The 27,802-nt window shown below is 53.5% G+C and overlaps 10 protein-coding genes across 10 annotated transcripts; 3 read left to right on the forward strand and 7 right to left on the reverse strand.

Moving 5' to 3' along the window:
- Window positions 1–7: 7 nt before the first annotated feature.
- BDP55DRAFT_564166 (aldehyde dehydrogenase) lies at window positions 8–1,749 on the reverse strand (the record flags this gene model as incomplete). The annotated part of the gene is made up of 4 exons (XM_060570307.1): window positions 8–1,033; window positions 1,104–1,264; window positions 1,331–1,530; window positions 1,622–1,749. The coding sequence occupies 4 exons, from the start codon at window positions 1,747–1,749 to the stop codon at window positions 8–10; spliced, it is 1,515 nt and encodes a 504-aa protein (XP_060423652.1).
- A 1,605-nt stretch (window positions 1,750–3,354) lies between these two features.
- BDP55DRAFT_733710 (alpha amylase) lies at window positions 3,355–5,175 on the reverse strand (the record flags this gene model as incomplete). Its single annotated transcript, XM_060580133.1, has 6 exons — window positions 3,355–3,379; window positions 3,433–3,947; window positions 4,015–4,396; window positions 4,450–4,857; window positions 4,916–4,963; window positions 5,024–5,175. The coding sequence occupies 6 exons, from the start codon at window positions 5,173–5,175 to the stop codon at window positions 3,355–3,357; spliced, it is 1,530 nt and encodes a 509-aa protein (XP_060423653.1).
- Window positions 5,176–6,128: 953 nt separating this feature from the next.
- Window positions 6,129–7,638, reverse strand: BDP55DRAFT_772985 (peptidase S8/S53 domain-containing protein; the record flags this gene model as incomplete). Its single annotated transcript, XM_060581158.1, has 4 exons — window positions 6,129–6,663; window positions 6,740–7,184; window positions 7,251–7,349; window positions 7,594–7,638. 4 exons carry the CDS (start codon window positions 7,636–7,638, stop codon window positions 6,407–6,409), a joined length of 846 nt encoding a protein of 281 aa, XP_060423654.1. The 3' UTR covers window positions 6,129–6,406.
- A 1,084-nt stretch (window positions 7,639–8,722) lies between these two features.
- Window positions 8,723–10,367, forward strand: BDP55DRAFT_681147 (NAD binding domain of 6-phosphogluconate dehydrogenase-domain-containing protein). Its single transcript, XM_060576162.1, has 4 exons — window positions 8,723–9,126; window positions 9,188–9,373; window positions 9,441–9,772; window positions 9,832–10,367. Exons 1-4 carry the CDS (start codon window positions 9,100–9,102, stop codon window positions 10,223–10,225), a joined length of 939 nt encoding a protein of 312 aa, XP_060423655.1. The 5' UTR covers window positions 8,723–9,099; the 3' UTR covers window positions 10,226–10,367.
- Window positions 10,368–11,343: 976 nt separating this feature from the next.
- BDP55DRAFT_733713 (major facilitator superfamily transporter) lies at window positions 11,344–13,376 on the forward strand (the record flags this gene model as incomplete). Its single annotated transcript, XM_060580134.1, has 6 exons — window positions 11,344–11,734; window positions 11,788–12,804; window positions 12,862–12,940; window positions 12,993–13,057; window positions 13,126–13,253; window positions 13,305–13,376. The coding sequence occupies 6 exons, from the start codon at window positions 11,344–11,346 to the stop codon at window positions 13,374–13,376; spliced, it is 1,752 nt and encodes a 583-aa protein (XP_060423656.1).
- BDP55DRAFT_681149 (fungal-specific transcription factor domain-containing protein) lies at window positions 13,114–14,278 on the reverse strand (the record flags this gene model as incomplete). Its single annotated transcript, XM_060576163.1, has 1 exon — window positions 13,114–14,278. A coding segment is annotated over exon 1 (622 nt), but the record flags the coding sequence as incomplete, so codon positions are not given.
- A 6,097-nt stretch (window positions 14,279–20,375) lies between these two features.
- BDP55DRAFT_720272 (fungal-specific transcription factor domain-containing protein) lies at window positions 20,376–21,707 on the reverse strand (the record flags this gene model as incomplete). Its single annotated transcript, XM_060578464.1, has 2 exons — window positions 21,389–21,707; window positions 20,376–21,334 (listed from the first exon to the last, which is right to left on the reverse strand). Exons 1-2 carry the CDS (start codon window positions 21,663–21,665, stop codon window positions 20,376–20,378), a joined length of 1,236 nt encoding a protein of 411 aa, XP_060423658.1. The 5' UTR covers window positions 21,666–21,707.
- Window positions 21,708–22,206: 499 nt separating this feature from the next.
- On the forward strand, window positions 22,207–23,415 carry BDP55DRAFT_707939 (class II aldolase and Adducin domain-containing protein; the record flags this gene model as incomplete). Its single annotated transcript, XM_060578088.1, has 4 exons — window positions 22,207–22,272; window positions 22,306–22,511; window positions 22,564–23,080; window positions 23,145–23,415. The coding sequence occupies 4 exons, from the start codon at window positions 22,207–22,209 to the stop codon at window positions 23,223–23,225; spliced, it is 870 nt and encodes a 289-aa protein (XP_060423659.1). The 3' UTR covers window positions 23,226–23,415.
- A 60-nt stretch (window positions 23,416–23,475) lies between these two features.
- Window positions 23,476–23,979, reverse strand: BDP55DRAFT_698047 (uncharacterized protein; the record flags this gene model as incomplete). The annotated part of the gene is made up of 1 exon (XM_060577747.1): window positions 23,476–23,979. The coding sequence occupies one exon, from the start codon at window positions 23,977–23,979 to the stop codon at window positions 23,476–23,478; it is 504 nt and encodes a 167-aa protein (XP_060423660.1).
- A 546-nt stretch (window positions 23,980–24,525) lies between these two features.
- On the reverse strand, window positions 24,526–27,021 carry BDP55DRAFT_593266 (flavin-containing amine oxidoreductase). Its single transcript, XM_060570947.1, has 2 exons — window positions 26,054–27,021; window positions 24,526–25,991 (listed from the first exon to the last, which is right to left on the reverse strand). Exons 1-2 carry the CDS (start codon window positions 26,804–26,806, stop codon window positions 24,924–24,926), a joined length of 1,821 nt encoding a protein of 606 aa, XP_060423661.1. The 5' UTR covers window positions 26,807–27,021; the 3' UTR covers window positions 24,526–24,923.
- Window positions 27,022–27,802: the final 781 nt, after the last annotated feature.

Raw genomic sequence — 27,802 nt, forward strand, 5'->3', positions numbered from 1 at the left:
CAACTCCTCACAACCTCGTGCCCATATTAACGTGGACAGCCTTGATCTGACTATACGCCTCCAACCCAGCCTCGCCCAGCTCTCTGCCGATACCACTCTGCTTCACACCGCCAAACGGCACGCGGGGGTCGCTATCCTGGGTACTGTTCACCCACACCATACCGGCCTCAATCTCCGACGCAACACGGTGCGCGCGCTCGACATTCTGCGTGAAGACAGCGGCGCCGAGCCCGTACTGGCTGTTATTCGCCAACGCAATAGCCTCCTCCTCGGTCTTGAAGCTCGCGATAACCACCACGGGGCCGAAAATCTCCTCGCCCCACACCCGCATCGAGGTCGTGACGTTGGTGAAGACCGTGGGCGCAACGAAGAAGCCCTTGCCCTTGCCGCCGATGTTGAGGGGCTCGCCACCCGCAGCGAGGGTAGCGCCCTCCTTCTTGCCAATGTCGATGTACTCGAGCACGCGCTCGAACTGGACCTTGGAGACCTGGGGGCCTTGGTAGGTGTCCTTGTCCCACTGGCTGCCGACCTTGCTGGTAGCCTTGAGCGTCTCGAGGAACTTGGGGATGAACTCCTCGTAGATGGACTCCTGGACCAAGATTCTAGATGTAGCGGTGCAGATCTGGCCCTGGTTGGACATGATACCCATATGCGACCACTTCACGGCCTGCTCGAGATCGGCGTCGCCAAACACGAGCAGGGGGCTCTTGCCGCCCGTCTCGAGGGTGATGTTCTTGAGCGTCTTGGCGGCTTCGCCCATGATGGCGCGGGCTGTGGCCGTGCTACCTGTGAAGGCGACCTTGTCAACGAGAGGGTGGCTGACCAGCGCGCCGCCGGCGACGCGGCCGAGGCCGTTGACGAAGTTGACGACGCCCGGGGGGAAGCCGGCTTCCTTGATGAGGGTGCCGAGATAGAGGATGCTCAACGGGGTTTGTTCTGCAGCCTTGAGGACGACTGTGTTACCGCAGGCGAGAGCTGGGCCGAGTTTCCAGGTTGCCATGCTGAGGGGGTAGTTCCAGGGGATGCTGGGTGGCTGTTAGTCGAGCTTCCTATCAAGGGGTAACATGTTGTCTGGACTGGACGGGGAGAGAGGCGGCTCACACTTGGGCAACGACGCCAATTGGCTGACGAAGAGTGTAAGCAAACTTTTGGGGGATGCTGTTGATGGTCTGGCCGTAGGTCTTGTCGGCCCAGCCGGCGTAGTAACGGATGACGGTGACACACTCTGAGAGGTCAATCTCGAGGGCATCAGCGTACGTCTTGCCTGTAGATTGCGTCAGTTCTCCATTTGGCCCAGGGGTGGACTGAAAGTGGAAGACGGTGAACATACCATTATCCCATGCATCGATGGTAGCAAGAGTCTCCTTGTGCTGCTCAATCAGATCGGCAAGCTTGTACATGAGTTGACCACGATCCGTGGCCGAAATGCCCTTCCAGGACTCATGTCTCAGGGCGGTGTGTGCGGCCTTGACGGCCTTGTCAATGTCCTCGACCTCAGCAGCCTGGACGGACGCAATCTTTTCTTCGGTGCTGATAGTTGGGGTTGTCAGCTTCATTGAAGTTACATATGATACGATACCCCCCTCAGAATGCGAGGAATGAGGGGCTGAGTAGCACTCACGCAGGGTCTATGGAGTCAATGACTTCGCCCTTGGCAGACTTGACAAACTCATTGTTGATGAAGAGCCCGGTCGGCTGGGTGTACTTGACACCATTAGGCGCCGTCAGCTCAACAGAGAGATCGGACATTGCGGGGGTGTTGTTTGATTGACGATGGTGAGGGGTCGATGAGAAGAAGTGACGCGCTGGTTGTAGTCTTGCGCGTGTCCTTTTCGCGTGAGTGTCAAGGTGGCGCTGCCGGATCAGAGGGGTATCACAGAATCGAAACCAAGAAGAAAAAGTAGAAGTTGAGATGGGTTTGATAGGCAAAGAAGAATTGCGAGCGATACGCAGACGAAGGGAAGGAGAGGAGAGCATCTTTTTCTATTGCTCTGTGCAAGGTGCCGGCGGCCATTCGAAGGCCGACGATAGGAGCTTCCCGTCGGGTTCAATTGGAGGGGGGGTCGTTGATGGGTGAACACAACGCATCGGAGCGAGCTTCCAGTCCAATCGAAGGCCGCCGTAGCTACTCCGCATTTACTTACTGCATTCGGTCCACTGGAGCATCCACTGTAGGCTGTAGCATTGCTGCACAGTAGAGCATTGAAGCCCCCACGGCGCGGGGATATGACGTGCGGAACCGCTCTGCCGTGTTTCCCATCGGCGATAAGACGCCTGTGGACTCCGTGGAGTGGTGGAGAACCACACAATGGCACCCACAATGCGGGGATGGAGTCGTGGGCTTTTCGGGGATGCACAAGCCTGTTAACCAACACCAGTATCCAGGCCGCATGCTGGCGCCGACAGAGTGGTTTTAGACTTTTTCCAAGCATCATGTGCTGGACAAAAGGGATTCAATTGCGGACCCTCGATACTGAAATAAGGCTGAAGAGAGGCAGTGTCCAAGGAGCCCGCTGCAAATTTCGGCTTTTACCAGCTTGACCACTTCCCTCCGTCCGATAAAGGCGATATTCGAGACTCTTCACAGTGATGTTTCCCTTCTCGCCGACGGGTGAGCATACCTTAGGCAACGCAGGTAGCTTTCGGGACGTTCAAGATTTGTTAGTGCTTCCTTGTAGGATACAATTATCAAGACTCTACCTACCATGGGGCATTTACGTTTATGTAATTGCCCTCACCATAGGTCTAGAATTAGCTGGCCCTTGGATTCAAATGCAATCACATCTGCAAAGCATGCCAGTTTTTTACCGCAAACGCACTAGCTCAACTTCCGTGCTTGGAGTAGACGGTGGGCCCTGTCGAACCGGGCCGGCCCCGCCCCGCCGTCCTAGGGGACTAGCTGCGTCCGGCCCGGTCAGGACTCAGTAGAATCACGGATGGAATTTAAACCACAATGACAACACAAAACTTACTTGGTACGAACGACAGTAAATCGTCACGTAGCGGTAGCCAAACCAACGACATCGGCCCCTTCAGCCGCGCCCGAGCCCTTGTTATGGCGCCCGGCGGCATGGTATATCTTCGGGACGGGACGGGCCACGGGTTCCTCTGTCGGCCGCGACTCTTATTTCACCGAGACCTCGTCCACTCCACTAGAGATAGGCTCTGGATGGACTTCCACCGTGTCAATACTGTCGAGGAGGAGAGAAGCTTTATGTCCCGAACATGTAATGTAATTAAACTTGATTATGTTTCCACCAAACACATACTCATGAAGCATAAGATCTACAGCTATCCAGGAGCTATTCTAGGAAGTCCCAACTTTCCCGCCTTCCGAGTCTGACCACACCAAGTCTATTCCTCGTAGATGTTGGAGTCACTGTCCAATGTTAGCCCCCAATCGTTTCTTCCGCCAGGTTATGAAGTACTCACAATTCTTCGTTGAACTTGTCTCTGCCGTCGGCATTCTTGTTGACAAAGATGCTCACAGATGTACCAGAGCAGACGAACTCGCCGAACCCGTCGTCGCCAATGGTGACCTCCTTGTCGTTCCAACCCAGAACATCGGTCCAGACCTCGCCCGCGTGCATCTCACCGACATGCATACGCTTGGATCCTGGTCCAGCGTTGCTGGCCACCACAGCGCAGCCGTAGGGGCGGTCCCAGGTACCGTACTTGACCCAGCCCAGGCACGTCGCGTAGTCAAAGTAGTCGGCCTGCTTACCGTAGGCGTAGAGCTTCCTGGCAAGTGTCATCTTGGGCACGGCACCACCGCACGAAGGCGGGAAGGGGTGCTCGCCCTTGATGCCGTAGATGTCGCCGTACCAGACGCAGGGGTATCCGTCGGTCCGGAGGAGGATGAGAGCGTAGGCGATGGGCTTGAACCAGCCCTCGATCGGGGCCTCCAGGGCCTGGTAGGGTTGGGTATCGTGGTTCATGACCAACGTCTGCATGCAATCAGAGGCCGGCTTGATCAAAAGAGTAGGGATGCGGGAAAGAATTTGGTGAACGTACCACTGCGTTGATGGGCTCTTTCTGCACAAGTGTGCCGTCAAAGACCTTCCTCATGTCGGCGCCGTTGCCCTTGCTGATCTCGCTAAAGTTGTAGACCAGGGGCGCGTCGAAGAGGGTGAACTGTCTGCCCATACGCTGCAGGTATTCGGACATGTCGTCGAGACTGTCCTTCCAGAACTCGCCGACAAAGAACCAGCCCTTGCCGTACTCCTTGTCCAGCTCGGTGATGAATTGACGCAAGAAGTCCTCACTATAGTGCTTGATGGCGTCAAAACGGATTCCCTGGAGCGGCACCTCCTGAGCCAACCACTTGCCCCAGTTCAGGACGTCCTTGACAACCTCGGGGTGGTCGTAGTCGAGATCAGAACCCATCAGGAAGTCGCTTCACACGATTAGCATGGTCCATATTCCGACCAACGGGCCCCTTGATCTTACTAGTTGCCCTTCTCGTCATCGACACTCTCCGCCCATTGCTGGTCACCCTTGTCTCCCAGGATCTTGTAGATTGCCGTCTTCTCGTTCCGGGCATTGTAGTCAACACCGCTGAAATGGTACCAATGGTACTTCTGCTCGCTGTACTTGCCCTTGCGACCGGGGAAGTCGTAGCCGACCCAGGCGTCGATCTCGTACTTGTCGCTGACGAACTTCGTGCGATCGTTGGAGTCGACCTCGGCAGCAAGACACTTCTCCTTGCGGTCGGCCGCGAACTTGTGGTTGAGGACGGCGTCCCAGTAGATGCCGACACCATTGTCCTTGGCGGTGTGCGCCAGCTTCAGGAGCTCTTCTTTGGTGCCCCACTTCGTCGCGACGGAGCCTTTTTGGTCAAACTCGCCCAAGTCGTAGCTTTGGGGATTATCAGTAAGATGCGCCAGGGTGTCAAGGAAAGGATCGTAAAATTTACAGATCGTAGATGTCGTAACCGTTTCCAGTCTTTGATGATCCCTTACACCTAGATTAGGGGTCAATTGGGTTGGCCTTATCCTTCGCGATTCAATTGAGGTTGTCTTACCCTGGCGGGACCCAGATGTTGTCTACGCCGAAGCGCTTGAGCTGGGGAACGTGCTTTTCGAGGCGGACCCAGTGCTTCTGATCCGCAGGCACATACCACTCGAAGCCCTGCATCATCGTGTGGTTCTCGGGGGTCGGTTCCTGGTCTCCCATAATGGGCGATTGTGCCGTTGCGGCTGACGGCTAGGCGAGTGGATGGAGGGGTTGGAGGGGTCGAGGAGGGGTAAAACAGGGATGAAATGGCGATGAGGATTTTGGGGAAAACGAAAGATGGAGGAGAAAGAAGAGAGGTAGGACCGGGCAAGACGTCAGGCTGGAAGAAAAGAGTTAAGTTCCATATGATATACCTGACGCGCTGGACTACCGAATTCCAAGCTATAGAATGCACGCGCCTTCCTCTCCTGCCGGTTGGTTCACCAACAGAATCTTACAAGGCATCGTACTTGCTCCTCATGCAACACCAAACGCAGGTTGACGCGGCGACGGCGAGCAAATCAAATCGTCGAATCGCGGCATTCCATACGGTAGCTCGAACTCATGGCCAGACAAAACCACATGCGCTCTCTGCGACAACAAAGGCCTGTTCCTCCGAGTGCTCCCCCTAACCTGGAAAATGGCGCGACGCTAGCAGGATGCCATCAATCCATGGACGGCTGGCCCTTCAATCTGTTGGGACTGGCGTCGAATCGCAGCGGAATTCCAGGCGTCTTCTGCCTTGGATTTTCCAACTTGACAGGGAAGTTTGACGTCATGCCGCAGCTGGCGTCCCAGATAAGCCCGCAGATGCACGGCGCTTGCGTTCAATTGCTTTGTGTTTGAAAGGTCTAGACCATCCTGCCAGAGTTCAATGGCGTGGAAAAGGCACTACGAGCATGCTGACTACTCACACCGAGGTGAGCTTCGGTGACCCGCCCACTCTGGGCCCTCACCTCGATCGGAGGCAACTCTGGTCTTCAGCCAGGGCCGGAAGGGGAAGGTTGAAAGAAGCACCTCCATGCGTACCTTTTCAGTCCTTAGATTACTGAGTACAGATGGAAGCACTGAAACCAGGGTGTCGAAATGTACAAGCTGTCAAGAGCCAATATTCAAGATTGGTGAGCTCAGAGCTCATCAGAAGCAATCATTGCGCTAACGCATCATTCCCTACCAACGTAGGTAGTCAACATGTGTCCAACCCATACTGTGAGACCCATCATCGTCGGCCATTCCCATTGTAAGCAACAAGATTAGGACTCCCAACACCAGCATACGCAAGAATATCCTTCGTAGCAAGTTCCTTGATGCGAGATCCAATAGCCACAGGCAGAGCGGAACCCTCCAAGCCCTTGAGATACAACGCCAGACCGGAATATGTGCTGTGGACATTGATGTTCCCGACAGAAGTTCAGTCCCATCTTGGTACAACGAAGTTGATTGAACCTGCACCCCCAGCCGCAAAGACATCCACAAAAGGCCCAAAGTTGGACCACGTGGCGCAAGTGCTGATGATATCAATAGCACCAACGGTGAAGGCAGTCGGTGCGCTCGCTGGAGACCTCGTTGAGGCATCCTTGCCGTCATTCCCTGCACCGACGACTACAAATACACCCAGGCTTGTAGCTGCGTCGACGGCATTATTCAGTGTTGTAGATGTAGCAGTCGCTCAAGTTTCAAATCAGCTGTGAGTGTCTTCATCGGAGGACGCAATGACATACCTAGGCTCATGCTGATAACGGACTTGCCAGCCCTACAGGGGTGTTGGTGATATTTTGGACAGACCACTCCAGCGCCTCAATAATCTTGGCTACCGTGCTGTAAGCAACCCTGGCCGTTTTCACGTCGACTATGGTTATATTTTTGGCGACGCCGAATCGCAACGATCCGATGGTACCAGCCACGTGCGTGCCATGGCCAAAGTCATCGTCAAAAGCAACTTCGGGCCAGGCATTGATGCCCTTGATCGCGCGTCCCTGGAAATCAGGATGGGAAATACGAATTCCGGAATCAAGAGCGTAGGCAAAAGTGCCTGTTCCGGCACTCGTGTCGTAGATATACGTTTGGTGATCGACATCAACGCTGGAGAGTTTCGTACGAGATGAGAGGCTGGCTAAACCCCAAGGCTGGTCACCGACCTCCGTCAAGGCTGTCAATGAGGCTTCACTGTCAGGCTCAAGTGAATTGACCTGGAAGGCACAGTCTGCGTGTCAATTGCCGATACATTGTGTCTCCTCACATTCGGGAAAACATACCTCATCTTTAGCTTCAATCTCGGCTAACAGCTCCTCGTCGAATTCGCCAGTGTAGGCATGGAAGTTTCCAATTTCAAATGTCTTTTCGACATCAATGGTCTGACGGTGATGTAAGCTCAGTCTGTTAGTACTATGGATCCAGTCAAAGTGCTGCTCTACATCGCGTTTGTCGATGCCAGATTTAAGAGTGACTATTCATCGGCCAGGGATGGCACCCGTGCTCTACTGTTGCTGAGGATGAGGCGCGGCAGCTCCTGGTGCAACAAGAGAGGCGATTGCGATGCCTAGAACACAGGTCGCCTTCATTGTGAAGCTCATGGCGATTGTCAGTTGCGAGATTGACACCGATATCCAGGAAGTTGGCCTTAAGGATCAGGATCTCGTACATGGTCAAAAGCCTTTAATATCCTTCTTTTCCTGTGGTGTTCATCTCATGTTATGTCGCTCCACTTCTGTGTCAGACTATTTGGTTTTAGCAAGCGCCGAAACGAGATGTCCTCATTTGTTTAACAGTCAAGCTGCTCTTCGTGGAAGACACGCCGCGGGGAGTGTTACGGTGCCAGGTTCTGTTAGTGGGGGAAACGCGTTGCCAAGTTCTTGGAAAGGAAGATGTCCATCAGACGATAGGGATCTAATACAACTGTGGAAGCCTGGCTTGCAACCATGAATCTTACGCGAATAGTCTAAAGCATTATAAAAGCAGATGAAGGCTCAAGATTGCGGAAGTTGCGGAGACTACGAGCCGTGTACAGAGAAGTCGATTAGGCTTCCCTTAGTTGTAGATGGACCGTCCAACACGTGACCCAAAGTATGACGATAAAACCGATTTCCTTCTGAAGTTGAACAGGTGCGGTGAATCGCTAGATCATTCATACTACAATTTATTATTTGTGATCTGTCGGATGGTTTTGGTGGAATTGGGAGGTCGGCATCCTAGGTAATTGCCACAAAGATATTGGTTCATTCAAGATGAAATATGGCGAAGTGGAGGGGATTGGATTTAAGAGGAAAATCAATAGACCCAGATTCATATGAGTGCTACATCTCATGTAACTCCGTTAATTCACTCAGGATCTTAGACACACAATTTTTAGAATATTGCCCTCAATCAATTCAAGTTAAACCCCAAAATGGTGTTTTGACGGACACCGGCAAACTTGCAGGCGCAGACATACACCAAGAACCTTGAGTGTCGCCCCAAAACTAGCCAGCATCATTCGCCATCAAGTAAATGCAGAGATAAGATCGGATCTCTACCGAGAAGCACCATTATTCGGTCTGCAAGCCGACAAGAAGCCAAGGTGACCAAGTGAATCGACCAGAGTAGTGCTAGAACAAACCAAAGACGTTTGGGCCGACAGCTCGGACTTCGACTCCGAAAGCGGGCGCGTGAGATCTGTTAGAGTGCGGAGTGGACCCCGGGTGGATCATCCGAGATGTGCTTATCATCAGCCATTCTCGGATTGCGGGCCGGCATCGCTGCACCGCATCAGCATCTAAGCAGCAAAAAGATTGAAGATTGAAGTGAGAGCGTAGTTTTTTCTATGAGAGCCAAGTTTCAGCTTATCTTTTGTCCACATCATTGATAGGTGATGAGCCATTATCCTCCGCCGGCGATGTAGGCCTCACGGCATCGTGTCGGGTAGCAAGCCGACGACGGAGGCGAAGAACACTATTCATGACTTCGGCAAGCCGGACATAAAGACTGGTTCACGATGGACGAAATTGAATCCATTACTAGAACATTGATCTTGACTTGAGCCAATATTTAACATATTTCATTAAACTTCCGACGACCAGTCACCTCAGATATCTACCCACCCAGTACTTAAGTACCTCCTTAAACAAAATGCAGAAAATCAAGCCCGTTGGCTGGGTAAGTGAACCAGGCAAGATAATGTCCAGGTTCCTAGACAAAGATACTAATTGAGAACTAGTTCGGCCTTGGATCAATGGGGTTGCCCATGGCCGTCAACCTGCAAAAGAAGCTTCAATCTCACGGAGCCAACTTGACATTCTCGAACCGCACTGTGTCAAAGGGAGCCGCACTGGTGGAAGCTGGAGCTGTCGCAAAGAATAATATCGTAGAGGTGGCACAAATATGCGATGATATTTTTACCATGGTCAGTCTCGCCCATTGATTTGAAATCAGGCCACTTCCCTGGGACCTTTGCCTAACCATCAAACCAGGTCTCGGCGGATGCGGTTCTTCAGTCATTAGTTGAGGAACTCCTCGCAAGCGGTATCGATCTCAGCGGCAAGACATTCATCGACTGCTCCACAATACACCCCAACACGGCGGGATCCGTATCAGAGACCTTGCAAAAAGCCGGCGCCACCTTTATCGCTGCTCCGGTCTTTGGCGCCAACCCAGTGGCCCAGGCCGGAAGACTCATCTTCGCCATGGCCGGCCCCACTGCCACCATTGAGCGTCTCGAGCCCCTGGTAGTTGATGTTATGGGAAGAAAAGTCATCAACATGGGCGAAGACGTCAAGAAGGCCCCCATGTTGAAGGTTACAGGGTACGTACCGTCAGGAAGTATGCGTGACCACACGAAGATCGCTAACATACGCTTTGCAGGAACGTGCTTCTCGTCGTATTCCTCGAGGCCATTGCCGAGACTCAAGTACTGGCCGAACAGAACGGTATCGGAAGTAACGTAATGGAAGACCTTATCTTTGAAAACTTCGGCCCGGTCTTGGGGAGCTACTCGCGCAGACTTACCAGCGGTTCATGGGCTCCCAAGGAGGGCACGGCTGGATTCATGGTGTCGAACACCATCAAGGACGCGAAACATGCGCTGAGGGTCGCCAACGACCTCGGAGTGAGGATGCCGGCGCTGGATATTGCGACGAACAACATGCTCAGCGCCAGAGCGTACGGAGGCGAGAACCTGGATGGCGCAGCATTGTATGGAACCCTTAGAGCTCAATCTGGTCTTCCGTTCTGGTCTGAGAACAGTCGTCAAGAGTAAGGAACTGGTTTGGAACGAGCGCTTAGATGTTGATTTTATAGATAATAGACAGGAGCAGATCCTTTAGGCATAAGATGCTACGGATGCGGCGGAGGGAACGGGATACGCATGGATAGATTATGACAATATACAAACAGCAGCCTTGAATTAACTTTCTATCAGATGATATCACAAAACCCACGACTATATTCTTCGCTGTAAAGTCAGTATTCTCCTTCTTTATGCATATGCGAAGAAACCAGCCACGGTTCGGCGGGCCCCAGCCACTTGGCTAGAGTCAAGGCCCAGGGTTTCTCATGGGCTTCGCTAGCGGACCAGACATATCTGGGGCGTGCAAATCCTCAAGAGAATCCCACATGACAGCTTGGTTAAAGATAAGGCCTCCAAGGCTAGACAGTTCTTGACTGAATTTCACCATGTTCCAAGCGAATTGCGAAATCGGCATCCACTCATTATAAATACAACGCTCATCTCCCAGACAAAGTTGCCAAGATGCAGTACCAAGACTACCAAGCAACCGCTAGTTGCTACCTGTGGTCTTTTCATTGCAGACTTATCGCAGAAACAGCACGTCTTTCTCTTGGTAAATTGCATCATCATCTTAATTTCGCTCACATTTGATCTTTTGTCGCTTTTTCTCACAGATATCCTCGGGGCCCGAATCGTTCATTTGCTGATGACGAGAAAGAAGCACTGCCACGGCCAAGAATCACCAAGGAAAAGAATTTCAATTGAATCAGCAGTGAGATTCAGGTTGGCTAGGACTGGACGTGGGCTCGTTGGCATTTGGCGATGAAGTACGGAGCTGTTAGTGTTGGGAATACTTGGCAATGTCTTCCCCTTGCATTTTCGTCATTGTTGCAATAAGGCCCGGTTGAAAGGATCGAATATCACGCAAAATCATCTGCCAACCAAGGTCGAAACATCCAAGTGAACAACGCAAGAATATTGCGCGAAAAGATAGCACTAGTGTAAAGTCACTGTTGATATAAGGTAGATGGTCTTGACATGCTCATCCTCAAATATTCTCGGCCCCCTTGATTTGGAGAACATGAGCCTTTGCCCGCCCTGACCCGCCAAGAGATATCACCTCTCCTGCGAAGCATATGCATCCAAGGATGTCTGAGAAGCAAATCATCGACCAATCCTCGGCCACGGCCTCGGAGTCAGAGAGCAAGAAAGATTCCGACACTATCAAACTCGATGCAACAGACGAGGAAATCGAGCAAACAAAGAATCGCATCCTTCGTGAGCAAGCCGATCTTCGTCAGCAAGATACCCCCATCATCCCGATTCTGTCCCTTTTCAAAAAGAAGAATGGCTACGATCCCAGTGCCATAGCGACACAGCCATCTGTCTATGACCACCCATCCACAGCGAAGTTCTTCCAGCCACATCCGAAGTATGAGAACCTGCATCGGTTCGACCCGACCTTTCGATGGAGTTGGGGCGAGGAGCTGCCTCTCATCACTAAGATGGATTGGCGCGTGACACTATGGGCGTGTCTTGGTACGTGTGTCATGGCATTGAATCCTCATGCAAGGTCTCTGACGTTGCTGCAGCGTTCTTCGCTCTCGATCTGCCTCGAGGCAACCTGAGTCAAGCCAACTCTGCCTCCTTCCTCGAAAACCTCGGCATGAACACCAACGACTACAACCTGGGCAACACGGTCTTCCAGATTTCTTTCCTCTGCGCAGAATTACCGTCGCAGATGGTCAGCAAGAAGCTCGGCCCGGACCGCTGGATTCCGTTCATCATGTGTTCCTGGAGTTTGGTCTCGGGATGTCAATTCTGGCTTAGCGGTCGAACCTCTTTTCTTGTTTGTCGTGCACTATTGGGTGTCCTTCAGGGTGGTTTCATTCCTGATGTGGTCTTGTACCTCACGTACTTCTTCAAGTCAACCGAGCTACCCTTCAGGCTTGCGATGTTCTGGACTGTTCGTCGAATCACGGATATCGTGGCACCCTTGTTGGCGCTTGGTGTTCTTCGCATGGATGGAATCAACGGCTACGAGGGCTGGAGATGGCTTTTCTTGATCGAAGGGATCATTACTCTGTCAATCAGTGTCTGGTCCTGGTTTGCAATGGCGGCTTCGCCAACGCAGACAAAGGCTTGGTGGCGGCCTAAGGGCTGGTTTAACGAACAGGAGGAGAAGATCCTGGTCAATCGAATCCTTCGAGATGACCCTTCGAAGTGCGACATGCACAATCGACAGGCAATCACGCCCAAGCTGCTTCTCAAGTCTCTTGCTGACTGGGAGCTTTGGCCCATCTACATCTTTGGTCTCCTCTGGGAAATCCCGTCTGGCCCTCCCGACCAATATCTCACGTTGACCCTTCGCAATCTCGGGTTTAACACGAACGATACTAATCTGCTGAGTATTCCGCCTCAATTCTTGGGAGCCATCTTCATGTTGATCATGACATATTTATCCGAGATATGGGACACGAGAGCGCTTTTCGGTGCGTTCACGCAGTTGTGGTACCTCCCGAATCTCATTGGCATGGCTGTTCTGCCGGCGGATGCCAGTCCCTGGGCCCAGTACGCTGTTGTCACTGTTCTCTTGTCCTATCCATCTCGTAAGTTTCGGTGCTTGCTGTTGAAAACCAAGCAATAACTCAATCTGACATTACTAGCGCATGCCATGCACGTCTCTTGGGCGTCTCGCAACTCTCACTCTGTTCGAACTAGGGCAGTCTCCGCGGCTTTGTACAAGTAGGTCGAAGCATGGTCACATATAAAAAGTCTCAAGCTCATAGGTCGTCAGCATGATGGTTCAGCTTGCCCGCGTTATCTACTCCAACATCTACCGGGAGGACGACCGGCCTCAATGTGAGCATAATTCATGGCACAACCCCATACTTGTCGCAGTCTGACAGAAGAAACCTCTGATTTGGAAGACCGACGTGGAAACCGAGTTCTCATTGGAATTTGCTGCATGAACATTTGCGTCTATCTTATCGCTAAGGTATTCTACATGTGGTGCAACAAGAAGAGAGAAAAAGAATGGAACGCAATGACAGAAGAAGTAAGTCGTGCCAGGGCCTTTATGAGCCCCAGAGCTGATAGCGAGTTACAGGAGAAGATTCACTACCTCGAGACGACAAAGGACCAGGGTAGTAGCCGCAAGGACATTCGATTTAAACACTAGGTCATACGGGCTTCTGGGACTGAGCTCGGCCTTCGATACCAGCCACGGATCATGTCAGCATCAAAGTCACCCTTGTTTCTTCCACGACTGAACGCCACTGGCTCGTTACACGACCATCAGACGTGGGCCCTCGTTTCCACACTTCATACACAACTTGAGTCCCCGTTCTAACAGCTTTGATACCATAAACCGCAACTTTCTCATACCAGCAGCGAAATCGGTCTTGGAGATGCTGGTCATGGGCTTCCGTTGCCGCCATGAAAGCCGGCCAGAACAGGGGTGCAGCGAGTAGCTTAGTTTCGGTCTTGATGGCTTCTATAGCCTCAATATCATGTAGGATCTCTGCCACATACTGACGGAGATATCGATGACTAAGTAGTCTGACATTCTGGGAGAAGTAAATGATGAGGGCGTTATGAAATGAACGGGTTTGGTAGTAAATGATGTCGAAGCTCGTGCCAATGTTGGAGTCGCGATACTGGGAGAGCTCCAAGTCGAGTGGCCAATCGAAAATATCCTTTTCAACATCATCGCACATTCTCTCCAAGTCTCTCGGTATCGTTGTGATAACGTGTTTGTTCCTCGCAGCATCGACCTTGTCGATCAGATCGATGGTTCTTTGAAGAAGGACTAACAAGCTCTGGGGAATGCCATAGATGCACTCATATGAAGCCATTTCGTGTGCTGCTTGCGCAGGTCCACAGCTCGTAGACGTTGTATTCTCATATGGGATTACGATGGAGGAAGAGACTCCCCGACTTAGTGACTGAGGTACCTCGGTAGTATCGTCTCCAGATGAAGGCGAAGAGCGACTGGATGATGTTGTTGTTGTTGTTGTATTTAACGCCGTGGCGGCCGGGCTAGAGCCCTTACCGCAGACCTCCCGAAGGGTATATGGCGTGGAGGGCCGTGAGCCAAGGCTACCTACTCTACAGTACGTCGTCTCTTTACATCGTCCTCCAAATCATGCCTTGTGGCCACTACGCGTTCTGTCTGTCCCCGGTTCCCGCTGGTGCCCCAGTTTCATTCTTTCCCAAATCGTCCCTTGGAATCGGGAGGTTCTTTGTAGTCCGCACTCACATCTACGTAGGTGTGGATGCTGCTACCGCAGACAGATCTTCTGGAAGAAGTCCGTCACGCGGAGAAAGGCCTCGAAGCCTCGTGGGTCGGTGATTAATCTCTTGAAGTAGGCCTCGAGAGATCCCATAGGGCCTATGGGCTCGGGCATACTGCGAGAGTGGAGGGTCGGCCACCGTTGCCTCCTCGCCAGCGTTAGTCGACAGTAGACCAGGTGGTCCACGTCTTTCGCCTCTCCACAAGAGCACATCATTAGAGCGTCGTCGTGGTTGAAACGTCGGTGATATTGCTCGAAGTCCCCGTGACCCGATCGTGCCGCCAGCAGGTGATGTAACGTAGCCCGCGGCAAGGCCAGTTCAGGAGGGCTGGACAGAGCTGCCTCAAGCCCCAAGTCCGCGTACCGCGGCCTTCGCTCTTTATACCACCATCTCCTGTGCTGGCTTTGTAATTTTTCCCTTGCAAGCCGCTTGATGCCCGCTAGTGTTGCCATTTGACCCATCCGCGCCGGCAGTGTCGTTCCTTCTTTGGCCAGCCGGTCCGCGGCCTCGTTTCCTTCGATGCCCTGGTGTCCCGGGGACCAGTGCGTCCGTATATCAAATATCCTGGCCGCTTCTTGGATTTCGAGGAACGCGTCTTGTGACGAGTCCGGCGCCTTGCCGCGGATGCCTTGTATAACGCTGGTGTTGTCGATACATATGTGGATTGGATGACCGCGATTGGTGAGCAGAGCCCTTCTGAGGCCGGTTCGCGCCCCTTCGACCTCGGCGTCGAACACTTCTGCTAGTCCGAGTCGGCCGCACCCTTGTGCTATGCGTTTGGAGTCTCGGTAGATGACGAAGCCGTACCCCACGGCTCCGTTCGTCGCCCTGGAGCCGTCCGAGAAGACGATCATATGGCTTTCCGGTACTGTCTTTAGCCAGCGCTCGAAAGCTTTCGCAGCCTCTTCTTTGCATTGAACTACTATCTGATCCTGTGAGCTTGGCAGGTACTGTGATTGAAGGAACGCTGGTCTTCCGCATCTTGGCAGAAGTTCAGCCGTCCGTTGTAGTCTCGTCTGTTGCTGTCCCTGCTGGGAGAGCCGCGCGACTAGCGGGTGTCGGCGATCAATCCTCTGTAGTCGGACTGCGGCCCGTAAGCGGACGCCCTCTAAGGCGACTTTGGCTGACGGTAAGCCGGCGTCTCGGAGGAGGCTACTGGTTGGCGTTGTCCTCCAGACAGGCAGAACGGCCCTTGCTGCCGCTGTAATGACGCTGTCGATCTTCTGCACGAGCCCCTTTTGGCCTGTGTTGACGGGTCTTCCTTGGAGAGGCGGATTCGTGTCTGTCTCCGCTTGGCGTCTCGAAGCCGGCTTCGTGATACCTGCGTACCATGTTTCGGCGCCGAAGAGCGCGATCGGCAGTACGCAGGAGACGACGGCTTTTCGCACGGCGGCCGCTGGGAGTCCCCTCTTTGTGTTCGTAAGCTGTCTCAGATGTTGAGCTGCCCTCTTTGCTGCAGCTACTTTTGCGTCGACATGGTGCCGGAAGGACAGTCTCTTGTCGAACCAGACACCCAGCCAGCGTACAGGTTTCGTCGAGGCCTTGACCACCAAATCCCCCGCCCGGACCTCTGGCAGCTCCGCTGGCTGGCCGTGCTTCCTAGTAAAGTGGATGACCTCGCACTTGCTCGGGTCAAAGGAGACCTTGTTCTCCAAGCCCCATCTGAGAATGCCGGCTGCGCTTCGGTTGAGTATTGCGACGTTGCTCTCCAGGGAGGGGCTGATGGCCAGAGTGGCGATGTCGTCCGCGTACCCGAATCGCGCGTTCGGGTCGTCTTCAAGTATCTCTGCGATGTAGAGCAGAAAGGCAATGGGAGATAGTGGTGACCCCTGAGGCAGCCCGCATGACAGCGGGAAGTACTCCGTTGTGCTTTCTTCCAGTCGGACTCTAGCGGTGCGGTTGCAGCAGAAGCTAAAGATCAGTCTGGTCAGGCCATGTGGCCATCCCTGCTGACGCAGTCTAATGACGAGCCGGTTCCGAAGGACGGAGTCGAACGCCCCTTTTACGTCCATAGTCAGAAGTGTCGCCGTGAGTCCTTTTAGGAGGGCCATCTCGATGTCGTGGGTGAGGCAGGTCGTCAGATCGACGGCTGACCTGCCTTGTAGAGCCCCGATCTGTTGCGGACTGATGATGCGCTCGACAATCGCCAGGGACGCCATCCTTCTGGCTATCAGTCGCTCTAGTCCTTGCCCAGGCACGAGAGGAGCGCGATCGGCCGCCAGGACCCGGGCTTGGAGGCATCCCTGCCGGCCTTCTGGATCATGACCACCTCAGCTCTGCGGAAGGGCAGAGGAAAGTGGCCGGCCCGCATACAGGACTGGAATAGCTGCCTGACCGGTTCCGAGATGACATCCCAGCATGCCTGGAGGAGGCGTGTTGTGATGCCGTCCACACCAGGGGTCGTTGTCTTTGTTAAGGTGGCCGTCTTCACTTCTTCTCCGCTAACATTGTCCTGCCAAGTAATCGCTCGCCTCGGGACGACGGGTACGTCAAACGGGTCACCGGTGCGTCATCTTCCGCACTAAACCTGTCGAGAAGGGCTCCCCGAAGCGCTTGAGCCTTTTCGTTAGTATCCTCGATCGTCTGGTTGTCCACAACCAATGGGGGTGCTCTGGTCAGTAGGCTCGCCTTCCGCCAACCCATGATCTGGTACAGGTCCCGGTCTGAAGCGACTCCATCGATCTTTCCGGCCCAGTATGCTCGCTTAGCCTCCTCACCGTGCTCAGGAACGCCTTTCGTTTCTCCATTAGATAAAGGTGCGCATCTTGCTCCGTCTCCCAGGCTTGTTGGTTGCGGGCAGCACGGTATGCTCTGTGGGCCTCTGCGCATTCCTCCGTCCACCAAGCCGCGCCTTTACCATGTTTTCCTCTCTTCTTGCCGACCGCCTCAATGGCTCGGGAGAAGAGCTCGACGATGTGACTTGCCTGCCCGTCCAGGTCTTCCGGAGTAGGTTGATCCCCCAGATTGGGCATCGCAGCTAGCCCCCTTCGATCAGGTCTCTCAGCCGAGGCAGCGCCGAGTCGGGCACTGACAGTGGCCGTGGCTGCGGGTGGCCCTCTCCCTGTGACACTGGGCGTTTGAGTAGTGGTATGACGGCCACGATGGCCTCGTGGTCAGCTCCGGGTGTAGCTGTGGGCTGACCTGCGCGTGCGCAAAAGGGATATTAGAGAAAGCCAGGTCCAGGACATGTCCGCAATCCTGGGTTGCCACCCCAACTTCGCTGATAAGAGAGAGATTGTGGCCGTCTGCCCAGCCTGCGATGTCATCTCCCCGGTTCCCGTTCCTCGTCCCGGGCTCCCAAGAGTAGTGATGCGCGTTGAAGTCACCCGCGATCAAAGCTCGCTCCGGGGGTTTGAGTTCTAGCAGTATCCCTGTTGTGCGGCTGTGGGGGTCGCGGGGTTGTCTGTACACGTTGACGATAGTCGTCGTTTTGTCGACCACCAGCCACAGTACGTCTCTCGTGTGGACAGGCCTCTGCTGCTCCACCGTCATCCCTATCCCTTTGCGTGTGTAGGTCAATACTCTTGGTCTGGTTCCTTCGCTGTCCCAGAAGTCGACCGGGACGAAAGAGTCGAAACCCGGGTGCGTGTTCAGTTGCACGTTTCCGTCCTTCCAGCCCGTCCAGGGTTCCTGGACGAGGACCACATCTATCTGAGCCTCCCAGCAGAGCTGCAGGAAAGCCGTGTGCGCCGGGGAGATCTTTCCGACGTTGCCCTGCGCAACGCGTAGCATCCGTGGGGTCGCCGCTCTCGGCTTACGTCTCCGAGTCGAGTTCGAGGTGGGTGTAGGCATTCGCGACGTTGTAGTTTGGCTTCTGTGCTGCCCGTTGGCTCCTGCTTGGCATGGGTAGCACGGGACGGTCGATGGAGGTGTTGTCGGGGGAGTCTTCGCCTTCGCCTTCGTCCGCCTCGTCTTCATCCATGCTGCTGCTGTCAGTGCTTCCGTCACCGAGGCAAACGATCGAGCTTGCGGAGGGCGTTCTCGTGCGCGCGCGCTTGGCGCCGGGTTGCTGGTTCTGGCTGGTGGAGGTAGGGACGCCTGCCGCCTCCTGGCTACTGTCGGATCGAGTAGCCTTGTACAGAGTGTCCGATGCTTTCTGGCCGGCCTTCCGGATCCGAGCCCGCTCCTTTCGACCGGGAAGGGAGACGACGCCGTTTACGGCCGAGGGCCTCGCTGGGCAGTCTGTGTGGCTGGCTTGGAAGGGGCCGCAGCAGTTGGCACATTGGGGCCTGGCCATGCAGGGTCCCGTTTCGTGTGAATCGGAAGGTCTTCCGCAGTTGCTGCAGATCGGTCGTCGTCCGCAGAACCGGTTGGAGTGGTAGCCCTGGCAGCCGGGGTCGTGTCGGATGAGCGTCCTTCGTTTCTTGACGGGCAGAGATCTGCCGCTTTGGTTGAAGAGCCTGAAGGGCGTGACCTCTGATGTGAATGATATGAGCCAAGATATTTCGTTCGTGACTGGGTTGGGCCCAAGGCGGGACGGTCGAGCAAGGACAGGCTTCTGTCCTGTCTGTGCGAAGACCTCATCTTCAACGAGTGTGGCTGGGTCCAGGACGTCCCCGCCAATGCTGTGTAGTTTTGTTGGGCATCGCGGCACAACGTAAGTGTACCACTTGATAGGCGTCTCGACCTGGTGGGCGCCGAGGCATTCCGCCAGCTTTGCCTTACTTGCAAGTAGTCTTTCCTGTATTTGCTTGTTTCGCGGCTTCAGAGAGTAACCTGTGCTGATATGGTAGACGTGGGGAAGGTCCGCTAGCCCCAGGCCAACGGCCTTACAGACGATCTGTCGTACGGCGAACGGTGCGATCTTCCGAGCGGCCGCTAAGCTTTCTTCCGGGACGCGGGCAAAGATGCGGAGGTCCTCCTTCGGCTGCGCCTGCGGCTGATCCTCGGCGGGGAGTGTGGCCTTCGGGCGGGCAGAGCTCTGGCAGCTCTGGCCGCTCCGGGTCGCCGCAGTGGTGTTGCCCGCCATCGGTGCGACGACAGCCGCCCAACTCCGGGCCGCTATTGGGCTTGTCTCGTGATTGATCAGTCTCTTGAGGGTTTGAATGACATAGGCAGTGGCTTCTTTCGCGATCTGCTTTCTAGAACCGTCAAAGCTGGCGACAACGCTGTCGACGGACCGTGCAATGGTCAGAAAGACGTCTTTCCGTGCCTCGTACTGTCTAGCTTCTTCTGCAAGGGCTGTCAAGACGGACCCTGTGGCAGATCCGCTCGGAGCAGATGCGGTAGAGGCTGCGGGCCCCTCGGCCGAGGTAGGGGCGTCGGTGGTGGCATCAAGCTGGCTTCCCGTTAGGCTGGGCCGGGTCGGCTGTGCCTCGACGTCGCGGCGTCGCTTAGCTCTTGAGGTGGGGTTCGGCTCCGGAGGTGTCCCGGAGCCTGGTTCGGGGTCGGCTTGGTCGGCCGACATCAGTCCGGTGCCCGACGGCGGCTGTGAGGCCATCGCGGATGCGGGCTCCGGCAAGGGGAGGTGAAGAGTTTTCGGCTGTTAGTAATTTGGTGGTAGGCTCACTCATTCACTAACAGCAGATGCCAAGAAAAATTAGGCGAGAGGGAAGTTGAGCGACTGGATGAGTCTCGGAAGGAAGCTGTGCTTTCGTAGATGACGCGGAGGTAGTAGTAGATCCTATGCAAAGCTAGAGCTTTTGAGGATAGTCTAGGCTTTCCCTTGCCCATGTGGGTGATGAGCTGTTGAGCGCCGTCTAGATGGACACCGCATGTGCTTGTGTCTCCTGACATGACCTAGCCTATCTGTCAGCAAGGACTGAAAACGCTATCAACAAGAGTCACAACCGATGTAAAGAATATGGGCAACTGTATGCTAGCAGAGAAAGGAATCCCCATATATTGCTAACTTGCGCTTCTCTGGTACAGGGCCAGTCATGAATCATGACGAGAGAAGGGTTTGACTCACGTTAATTGTGATCATTGACAGCATTGTCGCCAGAAACTCCTTGTACTTGGGTCTTCTCGGCGAATGCAGATCAACTTCCACAGCCTGCTTAAGCAATCCGATCGCATTATAACGATAGAGTGTGGCTGCTTCCACCCATTTTGACTCCGCTCTCAACCTCCTATCTGACGTCTGGACATTTGAGAAGTAGTACGCGCTGATGGAAAGCAGCGCATTTCGCAAGGCGTTGCGGATCCTGGATGTTGCGCCCATTACACTCAGTTCACCGGCTCCCTGGATAGCTCGAGGCAGATGTATCGTCTTCCAGGGGCTCTTTGCATTATCGATGACGCAGAATATGTTGATGACTCTATGCATGTAGTGGTGCATGAGAAATCGCTCTCGTTGAGAGATCAAAGACACCGGTGGTCGTGGAAGCTCAGTGGAGACGGTTTTCGCGAGCCACGGCTGATGTGTTGATGAAGATGACGAGATTTCGATATGAGGTTCCTGATCCTGAAGGTCACTTGAATGGTCTCCGGCAAAGCCTGGGCCAAAACCACCTGTCTCTGTCTCTAGATGCTGTTGCACATGCAGATTGCACAACTCCCAAGCGGCTTCAGCTTCGGAATGTGAAGGCGATAGCCAAATTTGCGGTCCTTCGGGACTTGATAAATTTGTAGAGGAATTATAGAGATCCAAGTCTTTGCCGGGGATTTGTTGCGGCTCTTCATCGCAAGTCTCGCCTGCCGTGAGCGCATCTTGCATTAAGAAAGTGTCGGTAGTGTGCTGAGGATCGATGTTCGATCGTGCCTTTGCACCAAAGACTCCAAAATTCTCAACATTGATATGCACGTCATCGCCTACGCTGGCAGTCGATGCTGGTTCTACAGAATCAATGAGTTTAAGAATTCCCTCGATATGGCTCGATTCCAGAACTTGCTGGACAATTGCTACGTGATATTTAGTATTGCACCTAGTAACCATGGAGGTAAGGAAAAGCCTACAGACTGGAACTTGACGTCTTAAGGATCGAGGACTTGATGCATCGTTGGCTGTTCCGATAGCATCATGCAAGTTCGATTCAGAGAGAGCAACAGTCTCGTGATGCATCCACTGAAGACGAACACCATAACCCTGGCAGTCAAGGCCCCTTGTCTTGCATGGAGAACAACACGGCCTAGTCTCGTCACATTTCACTTTTCTCGAGCGGCATGTCCAGCAGCCAGTAAATGTCTTGGTACGCCTTCGACCAAAATACGCCGCAGGTCTCGAAGAGGACATCGGTCACGTCGAGGGTGTCAGATACAGATCAAGATGTTGCTTCTCCTACGCATGTGTCAAACAGGAAACTGAGAGCGAGAGCAGCGGACATCTGAACCCCGCCCGACCAACTTCGTAATCTGTCGCTTTCCCGGAAGACCCTGGTCTTGGAGATAAACTAGCGAGACCCTGGCGAGAAGCCCGCGAGATACAGATAAGCTTATCATCTTTAGCCAAGCCGGCGCCGATTGGAGTGGAGAGAATGATAAGGCGGTTGTTAGAACAGGTCCTGCGATGGAAAACGATAGCGAGGCTAGCCGTTAGTCGCAGTTGATTTCCAAATGCAACATACATGTATCACTTCGTCGTTCGGCCGATTGCCAATGACATTAAGTCATGCTTCGTATTAGGGTAATGTTCATACCCGCAAACACAAGTCAGATCTAGACATATCCTGCTGGATAAGAAGACACTTGAACAAACTACCTGGTATTACATAGTGAGATAAGCCAAGTCTCACTTACGAGAATTCTGCGAACCAAGCCCACGCTTCACCTCAACTATGCCTGCAACAATCACTATGGCCGCTGCGCCCGGCGAGACTATCACCAAGTCATCGGAAATCCTTGTAACACCGCCAGTAGTCGAAACTTCCGCAGAGAAACCAGGAGTGTCAGCTCTATCCACAGGTGGCTATGTGTTTCCTGGCATTCCGAATATCACAGACCCATACAAGAAGAGACAATGGCAGCTCGAGCATATGGCTGGCGCGTTTAGGGTATTTGCGCGTAAAGGTTTTACCGAAGGAACCAGTGGACACATTAGTGTTCGCGACCCTGTAGACCCGAGTACTTTCTGGATCAACCCGTGAGTTTTGTTAGTCTGACCAAACTTTTGTCAACTCCCTAACATGTCTTAGGCTTGGCAAACATTTTGGTATGCTCAAAGCTAGCGACATGGTTCAGATTGACGAAGAGGGCCAAGTTATCGGCGGGAATAGGGCGGCTGTCAACGCAGCAGGATTCATGATCCACAGCGCCATTCACAAAGCTCGTCCTGATATCCATGCAGCCTGTCATACGCATTCGCCAGCCGGAAAAGCCTGGTCGACGTTCGGTAGACCGCTTGATATCATCAGCCAAGATACTTGCAACTTTTGGGGGATCCAGGCTGTCTATAAGACATTTGGCGGCGTCGTTCTAGAGGCAGACGAGAGCGCAAAGATTGCAGAGTCTCTGGGCGAAAAGGGCCGCGTCATCGTCCTTCAAAATCATGGCCTGTTGACGACTGGAGGCACGGTTGATGAGGCAGCGTACCTTTTCACACTGATGGAAAAGTCATGCGAGGTCCAGATTATGGTGGAAAGCACAGGTCTTCCCAAGAACATGATCGGTGAAAAGGAGGCCGAATTCACGGCTAAGGTCAACGCTGATCCGGTACGTCAAGACGGGTACGCTTAATTTCGCAGAGAAGCAAAGCTGATTCGCATTTGTCTAACAGGAAACTTTATACACGGAGTTCCAACCTGACTTCGAGTACGAAGTTTGGAAGTCACGCGGGGAGCTCTGCAAAGGGGAGTGAAGGTTGTATTCAGGAGGGCAGCATGAGAAGATGCAGTTGAATTGAAGTCGATCGGACAAACTCGGGTGGTCTTGAAGACTTATAATCAGCATGGATGTAAATTATTTGGGATGGCATCACGTAGTTATCAACGACCAGTAAGCTGTTGGTCCTGTACAGCTCCACGCTCTCTGTCGAGATGTGACTAGGGACATGTAATTTGTATGACGATCTTCACACGTCTATCGCGAGAGATCGATGATCCTACTGTTCATGCTTTTCCCGTCAAAATCTTGCGATGCACCTCCACCCAGTTCTTCTCTAGTTCACCTTTGACAACGCCCACCAAGAAACGAGAGCAGTGAGCATCCACAACTTCTTCCAACTCCAGACTGCCGTCGCCTCCCTTCCGAACACACCACCGCGTTTCCAAGAGAACGCTCATAGGGCAATGAATTTTGACAAAGCTTCCGTCCGGGGTGAAGGTGAACTCGTACTCGCTAATGCTCTTCTTCTCCAACATGCCCTTAGGCAGCGCCTTTGGGAGATTGGTGGGCACAGTATCCGTAACGGTGAAGCACTCAGTGACTGCAATGGAATCGACATCCTCTGGAACAGTGGGTGGCACCTTTGGCGTGCGGGGCGTCCAGTGCGTCAAGTTGGGGTCGCTCTTGATGTGGACTTCTGCGTTGTGAAGGCGGGAGAGGACCTCCTCACGGGTCATGTAATCTGGGACCGGGGTGACATGAGTCAACTGGAATGAGGTTGTGAGCATATTGATCTTGCCGGTGGCTGGCGACGTCGATTTGTCTTGGAGGTAACCTGAACTGTCTAGATAATTTTCCGAGTGTGTCGAGAAAGAGAAGTCTACAAGTCGACTTGTTCAGGACTATGTAGGCACAGGACTTAATGATAACCAGAGATTGACTAGCCGATGACAACAATAACTACAAAAGCCTCAAGCACGCTGTACGGGCTACCTACATAATCGAGCCTCCAGCCACGTTTAAGTACAAGAAAATCCCTTCGATAAGCGTAAAATCCAATGTCACACTCGCAACCTCAAAAGCCGTTGGTGGAAGTCAAAAGAGGCGTGATACATCTAATGTGTCAGGCCAGGCTGTCCTAGAATCCCGAGTCCATCGCACCGGAGCTAGGTTGATGAACACTTACATTCCTGCATGGACTGGCTGTAAGCTCCCCCACAAACCGAGGTGACCGAGCATTGCACCAGAGGCGACTGTGAACGCCCACATCTGCTTTGCGACTGAGAAAGACTCTGCGGGACTACTGCCTCGGAAGGGCAAACCTTAACCTGCTGGGCCAGTCAAAAGATTGGACGAATGTGAATGGATGAAGCTTGCATGCCAGGCCGGTGGGCGAAACACCAGGCTCATGCACTGAGGCCGGCAAGAGTAACAGCGCTCTCGTCTCTTGTCTGAGCCACACGGTCTTCTACAACGGCGAGAACACAGAAGTCCGACGCCGCTGATTTCGACGCCATTAGCACACATTACCAGTGAACCACTATCTGTGCCGGTGAAACAAACTACGGTGTTTAGGCTGCTTATAAGTTCGTGCGGGTTAGTACAATGCCGGGTTAAAAGTCTGTAGACATGACAGTGGTGTCCCAGAAGAAGAGGCACATTGGTATCTCAGATCTTGAAATAATGTTGACCTCTAGTGATGTTAACCCTCTTGCGTTGAAGAAAAGGTTAACTAAAGGCGCGATACAACACCGCCCTGGAGACTTTTCACAACTTCCGCAGCAGCCCGCTCTCCACTTCGTACAGCGCCCTCCATGTAGCCCTTCCATTCACCAGCGGTTTCTGTTCCCGCGAAATGAACATCACGATACGGCTCCCGGAGTCCGTCTCCACCAAGCGTGTCAAGAACTCCAGGAGTGAGCGATGTGCACGGGCAACCCCATCCTGAGAACTCATCGTTGACCCATTCATAGAACACCATTTGTTTGAAAAGGTGACGGATGTTCTCAACGCCATACAACTCGCTCAGTTGCTTCAGCAGGCTGTTCTCGCGCTCGGCGGTTGTTGTTGCTGCCCATGCCTTCCCAGGTTCGCCGGCCATGAAGCACGTCAGCACGAATTTCTTGTCTGCCGGACTGCTCGTGTCACGGATCACGGAGGCTGGGCCTATGAAAGACTGAGCCAAGCCGCAGTAACCCTTCTCAACCCAGAACGGGGCGCTAAACTCCATCATAGCTTTTGTGTAGTACCCGTAAGTTTGAGAATCAATCCAAGCCAGCTTCGTGTGGGGAAGTGCTGGTTGGAACGAAATCGTCTTGAGGAAGGGCCCGGGGACGGTGGTGATGACCTTTTGCGCAGAGTAGACCTTGCCACTGGCCTCGACTTTTACGGAGCGATTATCGTTCTGCACAACAGCTTGTACGGGGCTAGAGAGATGGACGACACCTTCAGGCAATGAGGAAGCCAACCCTTTGGAGAAGAGCTGCGTGCCCTGGCGCACTCGTAGATATTGCCCGCCGTCTTTCCTGTCGGATCGCATCTGCAGCAGTCCACCACCGGACTTGCAATAGTTCAGGAAGTACAGTGCTGATATGTCTTTCGGCTCTTGGCCCAACATGGCCCGTGTCCATACAGTGGCCGTGGCCAGAGCAATACTGGCGGCACCGCGAGATTTGAGGTAGGCCTCGAATGTGAGGGAATCGAGAGATGTCTCCCTTGGTCTGAAAACGTCGAGGGCTTGGCAGTCTGCTTCTACCATGTCTCTAATCTGCGCCAAATGATCACGAGTCGCTTCGCTGAACTATTTCCGGGAGAAGAATGTGAGTAAAAGTCGAACTCTGCGAGGAAACACGTGAAACTCACCTTGGGCAGCTCTCCATATGGGAAAGGACTGCACTTGCCATCAAAATCTTGAAGAACGCAGTTGCCTTTGGTGTTCTGTTCGATCAACTCGGCGCCGTATCTCTTCGCAAGTCCATACATCCTGCTTTGGTTCGTGTCGTTGATCCAGGCCGCACCGAGGTCGAACACTCCGTTATCCCCGCCATCCTCCATCGGTTGACTCCACGTCTTGCCACCTACGCGATCCCGGGCTTCCAAAACGACGCAACTCAGCCCAGCCCGCCGGACCTCATGAGCAGCGGAGAGGCCCGCCAATCCCGCACCAATGATAACAACATCGACAGTCTCCTGCACAGAAGGAAGACTTCGAGGAACTGGAGGTGCCTCTGGCCGAGCGACTACGGCGTTTATCTCGATCAACCAGCCCGGCACCGCCAGTTTTTGTACGGGGACCAGCGTCATTGCGGGGCGGTGCGTTCCCAAGAACCGCTGTACGTGGCGGGCGTGCTGACGCTTGGAGGCATCGTAGTCCACAATGTACAGAGTCAAACTGGCAACATTTGGCACAGTCGATCCGGCAGCTATGATGACTTTGCGAAGGTTGAGCAGCGCGAGGTGGATTTGTGAGTCGTAGTCCGACGGCACCTGGCCATCTTTAGTGTTGCCGGGCAAGCCCGATATATGCACGAGAGAACCGGCGCGAGTGATTGTTGCTGGGGCGTAGTATGCCGTGGATGTGTTCGAGAGGTCGACGGTTTCGATGAGTCGGGTCATGTTGATTGTCTGGGACTAGCTAGGTGCGTTGAAGGTGTCTGGTCAGGCCAGGGTGAATGCGACGTGATGATCAAAGAAATGATGATGACCGATTCTAAAAACACTGATGAGCTTTGATATCGTTATCTGAGTGGCTTCCTCAAGTGCCCAATTAAATTTGAATGTGTTCTAGTACAAAGAACGGTATCTTTCGAATACGTTACGAAGCTGCTGTGATTATCGCGATACCGGACGTTGAACCAACTCATGGGCCGTATCATTCTTTCGGCCTCTGAAATAGGCATCCGACAGCGATCGAAGACCCCGCTCAGTTGCAACGGTTTAGTAGGCCGGGGCTTGACTGCAATAATCTGTTGGGGCCTGGGACTGCCCTATCAACACAGCGGCCCCATGCCAACCCCCGCTGCGACCACTAGTTGAACCAACCCTATGAGGGGAATTAAGCAAGGCCAAAGGTGTCTTTCCGGCGGGGAATTACTTTCTGATCGGACAATACAGCCGGTTGTCCGCGGGTGTTGTTATCTAACACCTTCCGTGCCTTGCTGCCTACCTACGGAATCCAGCCCCGAATCAGCCAAGCATCCAAGGGAAAGACACTTGGACGATAAACAGACACTTCAACGGATGCTACGTCATCGAATTCTTGTAAAAACACCCGGCGGCTTCTTACCATTTGGAGTCCAGAGACATGTTATTCGCTGATTCAAGTCGGGGCCTTGCAATCGACATTGGTTGTTTACGTCAACGTTCACGGGAGAAGAAGTTTTTACAAAGCTGATTACATGTTTGAAGGTGGCACACACAGAGTCTGATGGCATTGGTGTCAAGACTCTCACTCCCCATCGTCCTCGCCTTTCGGTACGAGGCATTAGTGAGAAGAGTTCACATCAGTCTTCAAGTTGCCATTCACTCAAAACATATGGCGCGAACCCTTCTGTATACTCATACCAAGGAAATACAAGAAGGCAAATGTTGCTGGCGAAAGGTAGAAACGTA

This window comes from Colletotrichum godetiae, assembly GCF_030913485.1.
Source record: "Colletotrichum godetiae strain CBS 193.32 chromosome Unknown BDP55scaffold_67, whole genome shotgun sequence".
NCBI classification, from domain to species: domain Eukaryota; kingdom Fungi; phylum Ascomycota; class Sordariomycetes; order Glomerellales; family Glomerellaceae; genus Colletotrichum; species Colletotrichum godetiae.

Excerpts from the sequence above, each read along its gene's own strand:
- BDP55DRAFT_681147 (XM_060576162.1), top strand. The coding sequence starts at position 9,100 with ATGCAGAAAATCAAGCCCGTTGGCTGG. Across the intron at positions 9,127-9,187 it reads AAATCAAGCCCGTTGGCTGG|TTCGGCCTTGGATCAATGGG; the intron begins GTAAGTGAACCA and ends ATTGAGAACTAG. Across the intron at positions 9,374-9,440 it reads GCGATGATATTTTTACCATG|GTCTCGGCGGATGCGGTTCT; the intron begins GTCAGTCTCGCC and ends CCATCAAACCAG.
- BDP55DRAFT_593266 (XM_060570947.1), bottom strand. The coding sequence starts at position 26,806 with ATGACCCGACTCATCGAAACCGTCGACCTCTCGAACACATCCACGGCA. Across the intron at positions 25,992-26,053 it reads CATATGGAGAGCTGCCCAAG|TTCAGCGAAGCGACTCGTGA; the intron begins GTGAGTTTCACG and ends TCCCGGAAATAG.